General features: G+C 36.0%; 1 protein-coding gene across 1 annotated transcript; it reads right to left on the bottom strand.

The window, feature by feature from the left end:
• Positions 1 to 209: 209 nt before the first annotated feature.
• Positions 210 to 13,974, bottom strand: LOC137951534 (vacuolar-sorting receptor 3-like). The gene is made up of 12 exons (XM_068798253.1): positions 13,250 to 13,974; positions 11,195 to 11,887; positions 10,822 to 10,910; positions 10,667 to 10,736; positions 10,493 to 10,576; positions 10,299 to 10,375; positions 9,948 to 10,029; positions 2,601 to 2,683; positions 2,458 to 2,524; positions 2,153 to 2,281; positions 1,949 to 2,058; positions 210 to 675 (listed from the first exon to the last, which is right to left on the bottom strand). Exons 1-12 carry the CDS (start codon positions 13,539 to 13,541, stop codon positions 577 to 579), a joined length of 1,875 nt encoding a protein of 624 aa, XP_068654354.1. The 5' UTR covers positions 13,542 to 13,974; the 3' UTR covers positions 210 to 576.
• Positions 13,975 to 14,968: the final 994 nt, after the last annotated feature.

Below are 14,968 nucleotides of genomic sequence, written 5' to 3' on the forward strand. Positions count from 1 at the left end.
ACGTCTCTCACCCTAATTCTCCCTTCCCCTCTGATTATCCTCTCACGGCCTCACTCTCAAAAGCCGAATTTCAGAACTCCATTAACCAAAGTAATTTTTTTATGGTTTCTATTAATTGAATGTAATTTTTGTATTTAAGTATTTAATCTTCGTGTGATTTACAGTTTAATTTCTGAATTTCTGTTAATGAAATGTCTGTGAGATAAATTGAACTGTGATTTATTAAAACATGATACAGATTCTGCCTGAGAATTACATATTCATGGGGATGCGCAAATCTAAAGGCCTCCCTGCAATCCTAAGTGTTCTTTTTGTGAAAACATGATACAAACTCTGCCTTTTGGGATCGGCACAAATCTAGGCCTCTCTGCAACCCTAAATGTTCAAAGGCACGTCTATCAATAGATCTCTGGGTGCATCTATAAATCGCACCTGATCATTATTAAAGACAACGTATTTGTACAGTAGTCCTCTTATCCCCAGTTGCATATTCTTTTAGTGGGAAAATAGAGGACAAACATCAGGAACAACAAAGCTCCCAGCAGCACAAGGAATCCGGAATATGAAAAGCTTCACTCAAGCATGATCTTCATGAGAATGATTTGGGACATCTCCTTGGCTATCCAATGGCATGTACTGTGCCATAATAGCTCTAATCTCTGAATCCATGTATGACTGCAAAAACAAGTAAAAAAAATGAACACAGGCAAAGTCTACTTTTGTGATATTGATGTGTACAAATCTCACTCTTTAACAGGTGGATCTAAGAGAGAACTTTAAACTGATAGTAATGGTTATTTTACATCTCTCTAAAAAATTCCAAAATATTTAGGATACCCAAATTTTATTTTAGCCATTAAATTTGAATCAAGTGACTTAAAAATTAATTTTTTTCTCATTCAAATTAATTTCTTATTCCATGCATTCATGGTCGATGTTAATTTGTACTTTTTTTTCATATTTCTATCAATTTTAACAGTGAAATGAAAACAATTATATTATTGTCAATATAATTAGGTAATAGCATTCTGTAAATAATATGACATTTTTAAAGAAGAAAAGGATAGGTGCAGCCAAAGTCCAGCCACCTTCCCCTAAATTTTTTAATAAGCATAGGATCTCTCTAATCTAGAAGTCCAGCCTGCTTCCCCTAAAATTTGTTAATAAGCATAGGATCTCTCTAATCTAGATCAATGTGAGCTGTTCTAACACTCCCCCTACATGCATGCATGACAGGAGATTGGAATATGAAGAGGAAGATAAGGCAATATAGTGTGTTCTACTTGACCCCACTGTTATCTATTCATAATTTTAGATCACTGAGCTAAGCTAGATAGAGTAAAACTCTAATCATAAAGTCAATTTCAGTAACAAATTTGATACTGGCGGAGACTCCTTTTCTTGCAACAACCAACTAAAAAATTCAATGGAAGGGCTACTATCCCATGTAAACATATTGTTTTGAAACTAACAAGATTGATATAGGTGATATCGGTTAGAAACATAAGGTTAGGCTCGATAGAAGACAAATCAATTTAAATAGCTTATTTCAATACTTATTCTCAAGTGGGTGCCATAAATTTACTTAGGAAAGAAATTAAGAAAGTGTATTGAAGTGGAGTATCTAAACCTACTAAATAATAAAAATTCCAAACAGTTTAAATACTTATCCTTAAGGTCTTATCAGGCCACATGGTATCTCTGGAAGAAACTATATGAATTAGAGAAAAATCAACAAAATAAAATCTAAGAACATTTGAAAGTAAGGGATGATTATTATATTTATGTATAATAGATGAGTTTGCTTTCCTTATTTGCTTATCATACTCCCATGCTACCTCCCTCCCTCCACCCCTCTTTCTCTGTGTGTGTGTGTGTGTGTGTGTGTGTGTCTATGCATTTATTTAGATATGCATTGAAGAAACTTTCTGAAAAGTAAATAACATACTCTTAATCTATATTTGTAGATAACATATGCTCCACCACCAGCAACAGCCAACCCAATCAGAATCACCCAGAAAGCAGCCCATGCAGTCTTTGCTTCACTAGCTGTTTTGCCTGCTCCAATCATTGACCAAAGATTCATGAAACATAAAACACATAAACCTGAATGTTGTCCCATATGAATACAGAAAAGGACTGAAAAACTCACTTATGCAGGTGTCATGGTCCTTGATGTACAAAAGGCCCCCACTGCAGGTGCATTCATAGCTACCCCATGTATTACGACAGTTACATTCCGGGCATTGACAGGCTCTCTTGTCTTTGCATTCATTAATATCTATAGGGGACAAAATAACAACAAGAAATTACACATAGAAGTCAAACATTAGCACTTGAGGATACATGCTAACTCTATGCAAGTTAACTAGGAGAAAAACCAGTGAAAAACTACTGACATTCAACAAATAGGGTAAAACAGCAATTTCTTGTATAAACTTATTGCTGCAAACTCACCTTCACAATGGTTGATCCCATCACCCCTGAATCCAGCTGGACACTGGCATTTACTGCCCTCAGCCTCCTGTACACAGCAAGCAGATATGAGAATTTCCACCTTGTTGACTGTTTATAAAATAATCCAATAAAAGATAACCAACCTGACAAGCCGAGAAGGTATGTCCATCTCGAGTGGCATGCCAACAGCCTCCATTGTTCAGCTTGCATCGCCCAGGCCCACTAGCTGCATCATACAATTTATGAGTTGCTAAAGATGTACTAGCTGGTGGAAGAATAGTATAATTACAAAAATATAGCCAGAAACAGCATAATCCATCTAAGCTCTGCTAATGAGTTGTTAGCAGATTGTTCCTAGGCATCAAGATCCATTAATGAAAGATGGAGAATTGTGTTGGATGTAAAATTTACTGTAAAAGGTTCAGAACTCCTCTCTTGTTCTTAGACTAAGTCAGTCTCAGGTATTATATGCTCAGACATCTAGAGTCTAAATAGAGCACAAGGACTAATGAACAATGACATGGTAACCATCTGGATGAGAAAACAAAACAGTGAAAATAAGCACTTCAGCTTCATTTAATGAAAATCAATGAAAGGGTAGGGGTGTCACTGCATAGGGCTTATGACTACTTGGCTTATGAGCAGCACTCATAGGGAAAAAGATGGTTTCCAATCCAGCAAGAGCACAGTCAAGTTGGCTCCTCTTGGTAATCCTGGGATTTCTGGTTTTGGAGGGGTTATTTCGGATTATTCCGGTAATCAGCTTTTCTCATATGCCGGCCCTTTAGGCATATCCAACTCTACGTCAGCAGAGCTTCATGGCCTCCTCTCCGGACTCCGTGTTTTCAGAGACAAGCGCAACGGTCCTCTTCATATCGAAGGGGACTCAAAGGTGGTCATTGGATGGTGTGAGTGTGCATCCCCTCCCCCGTGGCAACATTGGGATACCTTTCGAGAGATTCTAGAAATTACCTCAATTGTATTTTGTATTTGGTCTCACATTCCGAGATCCGCAAATTTGGCAGCAAATGTGCTTGCCAAGCAAGGAGCTACCCTACAATCGCTGGTTGTAAGGGATCTGCTCCCTCCTCTTTTGTAATTTTTCTTGTTTTCATTTATACATCTTTATCAAAAAAAAAAAAAGAGCACAGTCAAGTTTTCTGTCAAATTATATGCAAAAATGGTATTTTGATCGTTTTACATCCATCAAATTACCCCTCTGGAGAAGGAAAGTGTTCTCCTGCATTTAGTAGTTATTTCAATCAATTTTCAGTTTTTCTATGCCTTGTAATTAGGAAGTTGTAGAGAGTTTAGTGTAGAAGGGTATTCTCTCATTGTACTCATTGTACTTTATATATCACTTATGAACTACTTAAGAGAGTTGGAGGTCAATTTCTGACCTCCAACAAGTGTAGTTCTTCAGCCGCACTTTCCTCTCTCGTGGCTTCTCCCTCTCTTCTCTCTCTCCTCTTAATCCCTCACATATTCCTGGAATCAGAGCAATAAAGTCCTTTTACAGAGAAAATTTTTGCCACTCTTGAGTCCTACTGCCTTGAAATTTCCAGAGAAAGGAACCTTTTCAATTATCTCTGCTGATCAGAGTTAAAGGTTAAGCCTAAGGTTGATGGCTTGTGCTGTCAATTAAGCAGTTTAATATAGTTTCTTTGCCCTTAGAGGATTGTTATGGGCATTTTTCTCAAACTTGTATCCGTGCAGGTCACCGAGACCTACATTTTTTTTTGCATCATAATACCTAGGGCTGGCATCAGCGCTTGTTTGCATCCTCCTAAGTTAGATTTATGTGATTAATGGGTAATTTAATAATAATGTTTCTCGATTGAAATTCTGGTGTCCTAATTCAAAATTGAGTGGGGCCCACCTTGTCTGTGCAAACAAGTTAAGGTGTTTTTTTAGCAGTTGGTTGTAAGATATTGATTTCAGATTGTTGTTTTCTGTTGTTTGAGTGCATCTTCAGATACAATGTCAGATTTTGGTAAGTTATCACTCAGGTTAGAAATTTGGTTAAAGATTCTAGAGGTTTGGATGGAAAAGATACCATTCAGATTACTTCTAAGAAGCTGAATGGGCATATTATTTGAATCTGTCTAGATGTACATAAAAGCAAAAAAAGAAAGATAAATATATATACGAGATAATCCTCCTACTCCAATAACAGAGAATTAGGAGGCAAAGGACAACCAGGTCATGGTCTTGTTGGTCAATAGTATGGAGCCTAGGCAGTGGAGTCAAGTTATGAATTGTGACATAACCAAGGAGAATTGCAATTCCATAGTCTACTTTTGATCAAGAAAGCAATATGCCATGAGTAAATGAACTAACGCATAGTTTTATTTTGGGGGCAGAAATTACTAACCCATGTTTTCGAATCACATGTTTGAAAACATTTAAATGCTTAAAATGAGCATCAATAGCTTCTGAATAGACTAGTATGTTATCAATATAAACAATTGTAAATTCAGAATAATTGGAAAAAATATCATTCATGATATTCTGAAATTCTGAAGGAGCATTCTTCAGACCGCATGGCATGACATTCCATTCAAAATATCCAAAAGGAACAGTCAATGCAGTTTTATACTTATCTTTTTCTGCAATTTGGATTTGTCAATAACCAGATTTGAGGTCGAATTTAGAAAAGATTTTTGCAGAAAATAATCTGTCCAACAAATCTTTTTTATTAGGAATTGGATATCTTATCCCTTTTAAACTATCATTGACTGGTTTATAATTAACCACCAAGCGAGGAACTCCTCGTTCTTTCTCTGCATTTTTATTGACATAAGAAGCAGTACAACTCCATGGGGAGTATGATTTCCTAATTAATTTTTTATCCAGTAAATTCTGGATTTCCTTTTTGCATAAATCTATAAATGCTTGTTTCATTTGACTAGGTCTAGCCTTAGTCAGAATGTTTCTTTCATTAAACTCATCAACATATGGTAAAGAAACAATATATTTATGTCGGTCCCAAAAGGCTATGGAAATATCACTACAAATTTCACGAATGAAAGTTGTGTAAAGAGAATTAATTTTCTCTTTAATATCTTGGGACTTTAATTGTTGTTCTAAATATAAGAACAAGATTTCCTTGTAAAGGAGATTCATTTGACTTTCCTTTACATTTCTCAATTCAGCAATCTCATTAATAAAGCCAACTTTTGGTTGAGATTGAAAGAGAAATAAACTGGTTGATGATTGATTTCACCAAGAATTCCTTGGTTATCGATGCCTTTGATGGGAATGATATTTTCCAAGAATGGGGTGCCTAATATGACCTGTTGAGTCATATTTTTAACCAATAGGAATTTGGTTGTGATGCACTGATCTTTAGTGCAGATAGAGGCATTATTTAATTTGTATTTAATTTTCATTTTTTGACCATTAGCATTAGCTAATGTTTGAGTTGTTTTCTCAAAATATTGGGTTGCAATTAATCCTTCTTGGATGCAGTTTAAATCTGCTCCACTGTCAATTAGGGTTGTCAAATTTGGTATGACATAATCTTGATCAATCACTAGGTTGATTTTAGTATGCCACTTTTGATGTGTGACCTTAGTGATTTGATTAAGAAAATTTTCCTCAAGTTTTTTACCTAATTGTTTTTCAAGCTTTTTATACAAAGATTTTAACTGTTTTAGTTCTTGCTTAATTTCTTTGATCTTTCGATGGAGTTCATTGAGAGAACTGGTTTGTTTAGAAGAAATAGAATCTTCCAAACATGTTAGAACTTTTTTCAAGGAATAAGGTTGAACTCCTTGAAAAGTTTTTGAAGATTTTTCAAGATATTCTTCAATTAAATATTTTTTCATAAGAGGATCATCCTCTTGATCTATGTCCTCCAAAGATTCTTTTGGATCTTTGGTGAGAACATTTATCTGATGCATTTTGGCAACAGATTTAAGATGATTTAGATTTGAGCAATTGCATTCATGCTCTTCTTCTAATTTGCTGCTGGAGGAATAATATGAATTATTATCCTCGGAATCAGAGTTTAGGAGAATTTTAACCAGCTGGATTTTTAATCCTTCATCAATGTTGAGCTGGTTAAGTTTCTCTTTGGTTTTACACCGATTGTGTTCCATCGAAGAACCAAAGATGTTGAGGTTAATTGTTATTTCATTCATGATGATGTGATAAGTGGTGTTGCGGTTCTTTTTCAAAAAAATAAGTGGTGTTGCGGTCACTTCATATGTTAAATCTATTGATTCAACTTGGTGACTTTTTTACCAAGGCTTTGAAAACGGGAATTTGGGATTTTTTTAACCAGTTGGGGCTACTTGATATATTGCTCTAGCTTGAGAGTGTTAAATTAAATGCAAAGGGTATTATGATCAGATTACCTCTCTCTCTCTCTCTCTCTCTCTGCTGTGCAAATCTCAAAAAACTTTGCACTTTGCACAACTGTCAAACTATATTATTATCCTTTGACCGTTCATTAAAAATTCAGCATAAGAACACGAGATCTGCACAATCGCATATTCTTGAGCACCAGAGTATTTGATCATCATCAGTAAATTTAGCAACTGACCAATAGACTTTTTCACATTCTAGCAAAAAACTTATTTTTAGCATAGTTTCTTATAATAAGCCCTAATTACAAGGAAATTTGGGCTAATAAGGTCACAACTAGGAATTTGTTGTTCAAACAGTTCTTTGTTAAATTAATACTTCGATTCTCAAAAATACTAATTTCCCATAGAAAAAATTTCAACAGTGTTATTGATCAACTTGTCAAACTTCTAGTTCAAAAAGAAATAACTTAGCAAAGTCTCAAAAGCTGAGTTATTAACAGAGTCCAAACTTAACAAGTAGAAATTCAATTAGATGAAAAGGCAAAGATAAGCAATGGTCAAATACTTAGATCTATAATATCTTATCAGAGTTGAAATGCAACATAATTTTATTTTATTATTCTCTTCTTTTTTCTGATACCAAATATCATCTAAAATCCACCAATATAAGGAAAAGAAAATTTAACAGTGGAAAAACAAAAACATCCAGTATGTGAAAGAAGTAGTCTTGTAGAGTCTAAGCTAAGTCTCTTAGAGGAGGATGTCTCACAAGTGAAAGTTGTTTAAAGAAGGAAAGTCAAGGAAGTATAGGATAAGCGGACATTCACAAGATTCTTTCTAGTTGTTAGTTTCTTTTTATGACTCTTAATGTCTTATTTAAGTAAGTTCGAACTGGGTTTAGTTGGGAGTTAGTTTAGTTTAGGTATGATTATAAGTATAAGAAACTTCATAAATAGAGAACGTGAGAGAGCAAACCCAACAACTTTCTATTTCCCTGTTTTCTCTCTCTCATTCTCCTCGTGCTTCTCTTTCTCCTTAACTCTTGTTCTCAGAAATTTCACACAATATAACACACTAGATATGGTAGATCTCACAAAGGGTAATCTAATGAATGGTAGTTCCGATCTTAAAAATACAAGGTAAGCAGATAATTATAACCATTGAAAGTGAAGAAAGAAGAGGCCAAGATAAACGCAAAGTAACCAGAGAACAAACTGAAAAAATAAAGTGCTGCCAGAACTTACGACCAATCATAAAGAATCTACAAGAAAAATGTTTTAATAGAGGGTTTTGGGAATTTTTTTGCAGTTTACAACCATCCTATGCACTAAATATGTCCAATAACAAGATGGAAGTAGGAAGGGAAGTTATCATAAAAAGGCAGACTCAGCTAATCAAACCAAGAGAACATCTGAAACAGTATGTTCTTATCCTTTTAGTTGGAACAAAACGACAACTCAACAGGTAGAAACTACGCTATTCAAGTGAACCTAATTGTTGGTCTCAAGATCCACACTGAGATAATTTAGATGATAACAAACACGAAAGTTACTAATGATATGCATTAAGTATGTCTTGCAGCTCAAAAAGCCCTAAGAAATTTTCTGGCAGCATATCTATTTGTACAAACATGAGAACAACCAGCACAGAGGAGGCAAGAAGACTAAAACTGGCAAAAGGAGTCAACTTTATGTAAAGGAGCCCACCACTTTATTACAAGAATGAAGAGCTGAAGCCAAAGGAATCGACCACATTTTAATGCAAAATGGAAAGAAATTGCTTGCACACAGAAACAGATGAGTTTCAACGTTAAAAAGGAGTTGACAACATCTACTGTAATTTTTTTTGATAAAGATGTATTTACACCACATCATAGCGCAAATGAAGAAAAGAGTCGACCACATGCACAGAAGTCAACCACATCATAGAGCAAAGAAGAAAAAAGTGTCAACCACATACACTAATAGAACTTGACAGAAAGTGGAAAAGGAGTCGATCACTATCAATGTACACTAAGCTGCTACTACATAGGTAGACACATAAGATTGGTTGTGTTTATCATTTGTACTTGAATTATGAAATTTGCCTATTAGAAGAGGCTTGTGTAATTGTGTTGAATGGTAAGCAAGTAGCTCTTGCACTGTTGGGTCAAGCCTTGGCAAGGCAAAACCATCCTCAACTCAATTTAATTGAGAAAAACCTATGTGGTTAAGAAGTAAAGGCTAAGAAGCTGTTTTTGTTACTGTGTGAGCCATAACACTTTGTGTAGGCAGGTAGTGCTAAAAACCCCTATTTGGGTCTAGGTTATTGTGTTTGTGAGCTATTGCAAATTCCCGTGTGGGTCTAGACTTACGTAGCCAGTTAGCTCCTGGAAAATTCTTTGTGAGTCTAAGTTGGATTACCTAGTTGTTATTGTAAATGTATGTGATGATGAGTTTGTAAATTGGTTGTTTTGATCAATTGAGTGGCGTAAGTCCCGTGTTGGTAACGATGTAATTGGGCTTAGAGGCAATTTGTTGTAAGTGTCATTAGACAACCCAAGATATAGTGAATTATCTTCGAGATGCAAAACACCTTAAGAGTGGATTATCAATCTGTGAAGAGGATTGTGAACCACTATAAATCTGTGTGTTCTTTGAGCAATTGTATCAATGTTTGTACTTGGACTTTGATTTTAATATTGCACGATTCAAATGCCCAAAATTATGAACATGCATAAGAGCTCAATAAAAGAAATAAAAAGGAGTTAAAATTGGAAGCAAATTGAACAAACCTATTCAACCCTCCTCTAGATTTGATCCTCACTTGAAACATAATCATTCTAGGACAAGACTAATTCCCACCCCTACCCATCTTCCAAAATCCACCATCAAACAACCACCACCACCACCACCACCACCACCTAGAGAAAAAAGCCTACATTTTGACAATATGTGTATGGAGGAACCAAACATGTATAAGAGAATCTATTCGTTCACACGGCTCTAATCATAGAGAAGCCAATTCTGAGCAAGAATACCATGAATGTTATTGATTACAGTGGCTTGGTGGTGTAACCTCACCTATTTGCATCCCTAGTTGTCGATGGGGGGCATGTCTTTCCTTTTTTATTAAATAAATCTCATAATGTCCCTACAACACACACACATATTTAAAGAGGAATAGAGAGGGATTTACCTTCACAATGGTTATAACCGTCCCCCTTGAACTGCACTCCTTCTACCGAGGGACACTCACAAACTCTTCCACGGAATGTATCCTGAAAAAAAGTATACTAAGCTGTATGACATTATTCTCATATTAACAAGCACAATCATCATTACTAAAGCCTACATATACCATCCTCCTTACCTGTTCTTCTCCATATGCTAGCCAAATGTGCTAGCATTCTTAATTTGCCCATTCTATTATAAACATTTAAGCCAGGGCAATAAAACTAGTCTTTTTTTGGGTGGCAATAATGATAACATACTTATACACCATTAACTCAATAGAAGATATGTCAATGTGATTACATCCATCGAGTACCTTGCATGCTGTTATATTGGTACTTTTATCTTGCCAACATCCACCATTGTTGTTCAAGCATTCATTAGTCTCAATATCTGCATTTTCGAGAAAAAAATCAAGGAAAACCAATATTAAAAGCTCATGTTGAGACAAAATATGAGGCCGATGAATTAAAACTTCAACATCCTAGTCATATTATTTCTGAAGCTCACCATCACTCAGACAAACAGCAGGTTCAGTAGTTTCCTCAAAACCAGAACAAATAGCCTTCAAAACAGCACCTTTCTCTAACTTCCCTGAGATTAAAATCTCTCCAGTATGAGTGAGAGTAAAGGTGTTAAAGTAGAAAACAAAAAGGGCAACCACACGGCAAACTAATGATCCACCTCGATACTGTCGATTATTAACAACAAGTGTGGGCAATATGGTAACATCTCCCCTGGATCCCTTACCAACCTATATAAGAAAACTTTTTGTCACAAAGCTTGATAAAAAGTGAAACTAGCCGAAAGTAGAATGTGCTAAAAAATGAGACACCAACTTGGGCATCTTGCTCTTCTTTCAGCACAGGATTGTCAGCATCAGCATTTGGGTCACCCGTGCATTTCTCTATTTTCTTATTGTCAAGTCCTGTTGGACATAGAAAAGCAAATCATCATAAAAAATTTGCACATGGTCCAATCTTTACCAATTTGGAACAGAACAACATAAGCATTGAACAAAAGAATGGGATCTGCCAATTTCTCAGGCCTCGCATGGTGCACTAACAAGTAAAAGTTGGTACAAATTACCATCTGGAACAGAGACCATAGTGTCATTTTGTCAATGAAGCATACTTTTGGAAAACCAAATATGTTTTAGTTGAGAAACAACATATGATTACATAACTGGACAAGTAAGAAAAGCTCACCCACCAAGAGATTTGATAACTGTATCCGCACATTCCTTGTTGTACTTTTTTTCCTTCATAGGGCACCTTATTTGAAAGTCTGTTACATAATCCCACCAAACCCAAGGTCTTTTGGACTCATTTGCGACCTTAAAAACACACAACTGTCTCAAGTTCTCAATAACCACATCTTTTCCTTCATATCCTTGACTAAAATCTTGTTCAGGATCAGGTGCACAATATCTCCCATGATTAATACACTGAGATTTGCACTGCTTGCTAACTGTGAATGCCTGAGGACAGTACCAAGTTATGTAGTGAGGTGTAAACTGGCTGTACCCACCTTGTTCAAGCAACTGTGCTGCACCCTTGAAATCCTTCACAAATTGCATCAGCATGTCACACTTAGGCCCACACTCATCATTGCTATTGGTCCACAACTCATACTCCACCCGGTCATCAGGGTGTGGCACAGCTTCTCTCCAGTCAAGGTTTACATTAACCATTTCCCCACTGGCAATAGCCTTCTTTAGCTTCTCACCAAAGTTTTTATCAATAAGGGCAGAAGGGATGGTTATATTCTGAATATATTTGGCAGACGCTTCATCCTCTTGAGGCGAATCCATGGTTATTAGTGGTTCTTCAGTGTCATCAGCCACAAGGACAGCTGAGGCTCCGGCATTCTGGGCATTCCACACCTTCAAAGCAAAAAAGCAATCTGCAAAATGACAAAAAAAATCCATGTCTTCAGCCCCAATAATTATTCAAAGATGTTGATCTGGTATTTATTCTGCTAGAAAACAATTGTGATGCCAAAGCTACAGGACTAATTGTAGAGAGAGAAAACAGTAAAGAGTTAGAACAAAGCAAGGGAAAGAGAGTGCAAAGCTCAGATAGTGCTATGGAAGAGTTCTTCAAATGAGTGGAGATACAGCTAAAATATGTTATAGAAGTGCCAAAACTTGCATTGGATGTTGTCTGAAAGCTTTTTTATAACAATGAGAAAATTTACTCTAGTAAGAAGAAGCTCCAGAGGGAGAAACATACATGGAAGATAACAGCCAATTACAATGTTATACAAAAGCTCAAATGGAATTAGAAAAGAACTTAAATTCAGAACTCTTTTCCATTTATCTTGCGATTTTCCCCCTCCAATAAGAGAAATCCTAGGGCCTAGGTGCAACTTAATATGTTCCATCAGGTTCAGTCAAATGACACTTTACCATGCCTCCACTCAAGTCCTCTTATGACATATGCAGAGCAGCTTGATTATGGGTCTTGATAGCTTTTTGAGCTTTCGAAAGATCAACAGACCTTTCCTCTCAAACACAACACAACATCAAAATCAGTGGGAGGGGGGGGGACACCATTGACATTAAGATTGCACACTTGTATTCAGTCTCAAAATGGTCTTTATATTTATAAAGTGACTTTCAAGCCACCCATGCACTCGTCAATGCTGAAAAAAATGGTATAGGCCCTAAAGATAGAGAATTCACCACCAACCATGCCACTGTTAGTACCTAATACAGTGCAAACCTTGAAACTCACAATTCGATCAAGAGGAAAGCTTTCATATTTCCATATATTATGGTACTTTTATATATGGAACTACTTTGTACTAGATTTTCTAGTACAACTTCGTTCCCCATCAATTCATAAATGAGACAGAAAACTCCCACCGTCGTTCTTTTCTGCAGAAACTTCGAACTTCTATCCAACTAAATAGCTGAAGGAAGATCCAGTTCGAGTAAATGAAGTTGTTTCCAAGTCAAACCTAATATAATATGGAAAATATGTACTCATAAACAACTAAAACACGTACTTCATCAAAGAATGGGAATCTAACGGCTTACATAAATTCCAAAGAGAAAACGTTACTTTCAGTTTCAAGGATGATTCAAACTTCCTGAGGCTCCCTGACAACATTTCAAATCTAGAAACCGCCCAAAATGTCACGGGCCTCACGGGAGGACATTACCCGTGAACTATTGCACTGAATTATGATTCACAAGGAGTAGAGAAAATAGCAAAAATAGACAAAACAGAGAAGCTTTAGACAGTTCTGAACCCCGCTTACCTCCACGATCGACCAAAACGAATGTCGGCAGGGCCCCGGTCCGCGACTTAAATGAAATCCCAACATCATCAAAACCTTTACACCCCTTCTGATTGTCTTTCGGGTAGACTACAGTCCCTGCCATAGACCCACCGTACTGCGGAATGCCGAAATTCCCGATAGCACTATCATAATTTCCTTTAATACTTTCAGGAGAAGTCACAGCTAAGCTATTCTTCTCCACGATGAATCTCGCCGACACCGGAAACAACAGCAAAAGAAGCCCCAGAAAATACCCAATCCGAACATCCATTTACGCTGAGACAAAAAAAAAAAAAAAATAGAGAGAAATAGTTGAAGAAAAGGCGGAAAGATGAAATGGATATGAAAAGTGGACTGATTGTTAAAAGCAAAAATCTTCCGTTTCTGGGTCGGGGCTTAAGAGTTAAGAGTGAACTAGGAGAACATCCATCAGAGGAGAAAGAAGAAAAAAAAAACACGTGGGATTCAGAACTTCAACAAATGGACACCAAAGAAACTGAAAAGTGGGTGCAGATTTTATTTGGGTAGGTGGAAGGATTATGAAGTAAATTAAAGGACTACGAGGCACCAGAGATGGGTTTGCTGCTCCTCTGATCTGCTTTTACCAGTTTTTCAGTTCAGTGCCTTACCGTTCCAATTTATGAGCGAAAAGATGACACTCTGGACGAGAGCGATTGCCCCGAACAAGCTTACCATGGCCACCACGCAATCTCTGTAACGCGAATACAGCCAAAGTATCCGTAGCGAAGACCATGTAGGAGGCGTCTTCCTGACATGCCCCTCGATAATTTAAACAAATTTGGGCCCCTTGAGTTCGGGACCCCTTCGACAGTCTGATCAGTTTTTTAATGAATTGAAATGGATAGAAGAAAAAAGCAGGTTTCTTTTTACATATTTTCATGTTCATTTCTTGTAGAATTGACCGTGGTAGATGGAGGGTGCACCCAAAACTTGAATCAAACCTTATTTTTGGATGTACTTTTGTTAAATATGATCAACAAAATCGGTTAAATTTGTTAGTATTTAAATAGATTAATGATCTAGAAAGTTTTAAAATAAAAAAATTATAAAAATAACAAAATTATAAAAATAAAAAGATGGGAGACACCTCCCCAAAATGGAGGAGATGAGCTACCTCTCTCTTCTCCCCCTTCCATAAATTTCAAAAGGGTACCCCTACAATCTTTTACAAAACAAGGGGAAGGGGTAGTCCCTTTCATGCTTAGAGTCTCCATTATAATGTATTATTTAAAAATTATATAGAATTTAGAAGATTACATTTGAAATCATCTATCATCTAAGAAGACCATAATAAAAAAACTATCATTTATTTCTACTTGATTTCTGCATTTATTTTTTAAAGGGTTACGATGTGTTATTAAGAAATTTGGCATCTATATGATCATATAATGAATTATGGCCTCCAAAAAGGCTGTATTTATAAATTATCTTTTATTTTTTTTCATTTTGACTTTTTCTTTTAATTTTCAAAAAATAAAATAAAATAAATTATTTTTTAATTAAAAGAACTTTTATATTTTATAATAAAACTATAAACTCTTTAAATCCTTAAGAAACCTTGCATGGACCTACTCTTTATCATTGTTTTATGTTAAGAGACACCCACGTGTGTGGCGGTAGTTTTGTTTCGTATCTAATAAAAAAATTCTTATTTTTTAATAAACAAAATACTCATTA

The sequence above is a fragment of the Aristolochia californica genome, unplaced genomic scaffold, assembly GCF_029961685.1.
Source record: "Aristolochia californica isolate CCGP_79_NKW_82.1479 unplaced genomic scaffold, dmAriCali1.0.hap1 SCAF_15, whole genome shotgun sequence".
NCBI classification, from domain to species: Eukaryota; Viridiplantae; Streptophyta; class Magnoliopsida; order Piperales; family Aristolochiaceae; genus Aristolochia; species Aristolochia californica.